Source organism: Echinops telfairi, unplaced genomic scaffold (genome assembly GCF_000313985.2).
Source record: "Echinops telfairi isolate 266 unplaced genomic scaffold, ASM31398v2 ScPeMD7_655;HRSCAF=1070, whole genome shotgun sequence".
Lineage (NCBI taxonomy): Eukaryota > Metazoa > Chordata > Mammalia > Afrosoricida > Tenrecidae > Echinops > Echinops telfairi.
Window position 1 is genome coordinate 24,756,704 of NW_022104553.1, and position 4,051 is coordinate 24,760,754.

Below are 4,051 nucleotides of genomic sequence, written 5' to 3' on the forward strand. Positions count from 1 at the left end.
TGAGGAGCTGATGCCAGGGGCTTAGGTGGAGAGCAAATGTTTTGAGAATGATGAGGGCAAGGAATGTACAAATGTGCTTTACACAATTGATGTATGTATGGATTGTGATAAGAGTTGTATGAGCCCCCAATAACATGATTTTTAAAAAAATTACACTCTTGGAAATCCACAGGGCAGCTCTGCTCTGTTCTACAGAGTCACTATGAGTCTGAGTCAACTTGGTTGTAGTTGATCTTGGGGTGTTTTTGTTGTGAGGCCTACAGGCAGGACTTGGCCTGGAGACCCGCACACATGCCAGGCGGGGAGGCTGCCAAGGTGGGACGCAGCAGCCAGCTCATCTGAGTGCGGCTATCAGCTGTGTGACTTTGGACCAGTGACTTTACCTCTCTGGGCCTCTGTTTCCCTCTTCTCTAAAATGGGATTTAACATAGTGCCTCCCTCCTATGATTCTGAGAGACTGAAGTGAGTAAATTTTCTATATCATAGATCCCCTGCCACCGAATCAATTTTGACTCGTGGACTCTTAGACAGACGTACATATTTATGGAAGCCAACAGCCTCGTCTTTCCCCTTCAGCATGGCTGGTGGGTTTGAACGAATGATTTCTCAGTTAGTAGCCCAGTGCCTAACCCACAGGGCCAACAGGTCACATAGAAGCCGAGACAGGGTTTCCAAGACTGTATCTTTATGGGAGCAGCTTGCTAGATACGGTCTAAAATTCAAACAAGCAAGCCCTGGGCCCCTGGGTCAATTCCAAGTCATCGTGAGCTTCCACAGGTTCTGAGACTAAATCTTTACTGGAGTAGTCTCATCTGTCTCCCGCAGAGCAGTGGGTGGGTTTGAACCGCCGACAGAAGCCTAGGGCTCCTTCCATGCAGTGTGGAGTGAGTGAAAAGACTCCTAATGGCACTGTGGTCAAAGCGCTTGCTGCTACCAGAAGCCTCGGAAACCCCAGAGACTGTTCTCCCGTGTGCTGTAAGCAGAGCGTATCTGCCTGAAGTAGAACTTGCAGCCAACCAGGTTTAAAATTGCTGGGTAAACCCTCACAGTGGGGCCGGTGGAAGTTGGATGACTCGAGCGAGGGTGCTCAGTGGCGCCCAGAGCATGTCCTTTCTCTAGTCTAGATCATGCCTCTGGTCAGCAGTTCGAACCCACCAGCCGCTCTTCAGGAGAACGATGAGGCTGTCTGTTCCCAGAAAGGCTCAAAGTCTTGGAAACCCAAAGGGGGCAGTTCTACTCTGTCCTGGAGAGTCACCATAAGTCGGAATCATGTCCAGGCATTGGGAGGAAGGGTGAGGAGGGCAAAGCCTTTCACCTTCAAATTGTGGGGGGACCAGGCTTCCTTCTCTGAGTTCAGCTCAGCCCCTGGGCTCACTGTGCCTCAGTTTCCTCATCTGAATTATAGCAGCAGACTCTTGGCTTCTTGGTGGGGGTCCTTTGAAGGAGATGCCCTCAAGATCTCACCGAGGGTAAGTGGGGTGGGGGAACCACACAACACTCTCCCCTGTTCTGCCCCTACTTGGGGTCAGAAGACAGGCAGGGAGGTGGCTGAAATCTACTGGTCTGTCAACCCCAGGCAGGGACCTCAGGGGCCCCCTGGTGGTTTCCAAGCCTCAAATTGTCCATCTATGCAATGGGGGCACTGAAGCAGGGCCCTTGCAGCCATCGCCACCCCTTCCTGGGTGTTCCCTTACCCACACCCACCCCCCGCTGGAGAGCTTGGGGACAATAGACAAGATGTTTATGCTCCCCCCACTCCCCGCCAGTGCACATGTTGTTCGCGGTAATGACAGTAATCAGCACTAATGCCGTATTCTCCCGACGCCAGTCAATTCCCCTAATCACCACCTGGGAAGCCGGATTATTTAAATTTAAATGGTGATTTATTGCGAGCTTAATCAATGCTATTTTCTCTCTGCCCCCCCCCCTCGGTCCCCCCACTGCTGGGGCAGGAGGGGAATTGAAACCCTCCCAACCCCACCTTGAAAGCACGCTTTTTTTTCCTATGGGGGGGAATGCCAGGAGTAAATAGCTTGGGGTCCCCTGTCATTCATATATATGTGTGTGTGTGTGTGTGTGTGTCTATATGCCTATGGTCTCAGATTAGCTACATTCACTGCCCTCAAATAATCACAATGAAGCGTTCAAACGGAACCTGGAGAGAATCATCCTGGTGGTAGACCAGCCCTCCGGCCTCTGGCCCAATGTCGTCAGAATCAGAAGAATCTGCTGTATACAGATGTGACATCTACTGTGAGGCCCCCCAGGGGATTCCCACGGTCAATTAACATGCGCGGTAGCTCAAGGCAAGGGCTAGGGGTTAGGGGGTCCTGCCAGAAGTGCTGCCGCAGAAAAGCCAGCCATTTGGCAGCCCTCAGGGGCCGAGACTTACTCTGACACACGGGGTCAGAGTCGGCATCGACTACAACCCACTGTTCGTGTGGTGGTTACTCTTTGGGCAGTGTATGCAAGGTCAGCAGTTCAAAACCACCAGCCCCTCCTTTGGGTCAAAGATGGGGCTTTCTATGCCCGTAAAGAGTTACAGTCTCAGGGACTCCCAGGGGCAGTTCTGTCTGGTTCCCTTGGGTCTCTGTGCGTCGGCATTAAATTATTGTTCCTTGGCCAGGACGCCCGGGAGAGGGCCAGGCACACAGTAGGTACTCAAGAAAGGCTTCCAACAGCCTGGCACGGTCACGTAGCTAACAGCTCTCTAATCCACTGCCAGTAAGCGCTAGAATAGAACTGTGGCTGTTTTGGAAATAGATTGCCAGGCCTTTCTTATGAGGTGTCTCCGGGTGGGCTCCATTCACTTCCTTTTGGTCAGCAGCCCATCAATTTGCAGGGTGCAGACAGCTAAACCGTGCCACTTGGTGGCCACACGGCAGCAACCTTGGAGGACGGCATTGAACTGGGCCAAGCTGGCTGTCATTTTTCAGGGAAGCTGACCACCCCAAGCTCAGGGGAGCAGCCAAGGGCTTAACGCCTGCACCACCAGGGCTCCTGCTTTTCACTGATTACCTGGCCGGTCCCCTCCTCCCGCCTCTGGGAAGTTTGGTCCTGTGACACACTTTACACACAAGGGGCACAGAGAGGTCCCTCCACTTGCCCAGGGTCACATGCTGGAAGGGTGGAGTAGGCACAGGCCTTCAGGCAAGCTGTCTCCCCCCGCTGCCCCCGGGGTCCCTGTGTCCTGTCTGGGGTCCTTCAGGCCCGGAGGCACGGTCCTAAGGCCTTCCTCCGACATCAATCAGACCTAGGCACAGAGTCCTCTGGCCCGCCCCTGGAGCCTCTGTGACAAGAGTCCCATCCCCTGAGAAAAGGCATTGCATTGACTGGTGGCCCGAGCTCAGGGCCGAATGCACCAAGTCTGCCCGACGTATGGGGTCGCTTTTGGCGCAGAGCAAGCCAAGGCTTGGAGTTCAGAAGCTCGGGCCCACTCCAAACCCCGGCTTTCCGAGCTGGAGGGGGTACTGGCCTGCATTTAGCACCTTGGCCCCGCTCTGTGGGCACTGGATGGGATGGGGGGGGGGGGTCCTCCGCGCATGCGCACTCACCCAAACCTGCCGGCGGCCCCGCGGCTCTCAGTCCCCAAGGGGGCGCCCCGAGCGCGGCGAAGCGCCGCAGGCGGAGGTAGGTGACACTGAGGCGCACGACGGACGCCTTGTCCAGCTGGCTCGAGATGGCGCCGGGCAGCGGGAGCAGCTTGGCCAGCTCGAAAAACTCCAGGTTTTCTTTCCCGCGCCGGGAGCGCGCCGCGTTCCGGGATTTCTCTTTGCGCTGCGCCTGCAGGCTGGGCGGGCGGCGCGGAAGAGGAGAAGGAGGAGCTGGGGGCGAGCGCAGGGGCCTGGGGCCTGGGGCCAGGGGACCAGCCAGCCTCCCGGGGCCTCGGAAAGGGGGGCCGGGTGACTCGAGAGGTGAGGACAGAGCCTAGGGTCTAGAGACTAGAGAGGGGACAGGTGGGACATAAAAAATGTCTAGTATCGAGCCTTTACGTGGGGACCGGCAAGAGGGCCTGGTGGCCACCTTTTGGGTGAAAAGTCCCAGCCCCAAG

The 4,051-nt window shown here is 55.9% G+C and overlaps 1 protein-coding gene across 1 annotated transcript in view; it reads right to left on the minus strand.

The window, feature by feature from the left end:
- The window catches only part of NPAS1 (neuronal PAS domain protein 1), a 21,105-nt gene that overhangs the window by 15,377 nt on the left and 1,677 nt on the right, over positions 1-4,051 (minus strand). Inside the window, exon 2 of the mRNA XM_004710606.2 lies at positions 3,555-3,790. Coding sequence (XP_004710663.1) covers positions 3,555-3,790 — 236 coding nt within the window. The remainder of the gene's footprint in view (positions 1-3,554; positions 3,791-4,051) is intronic.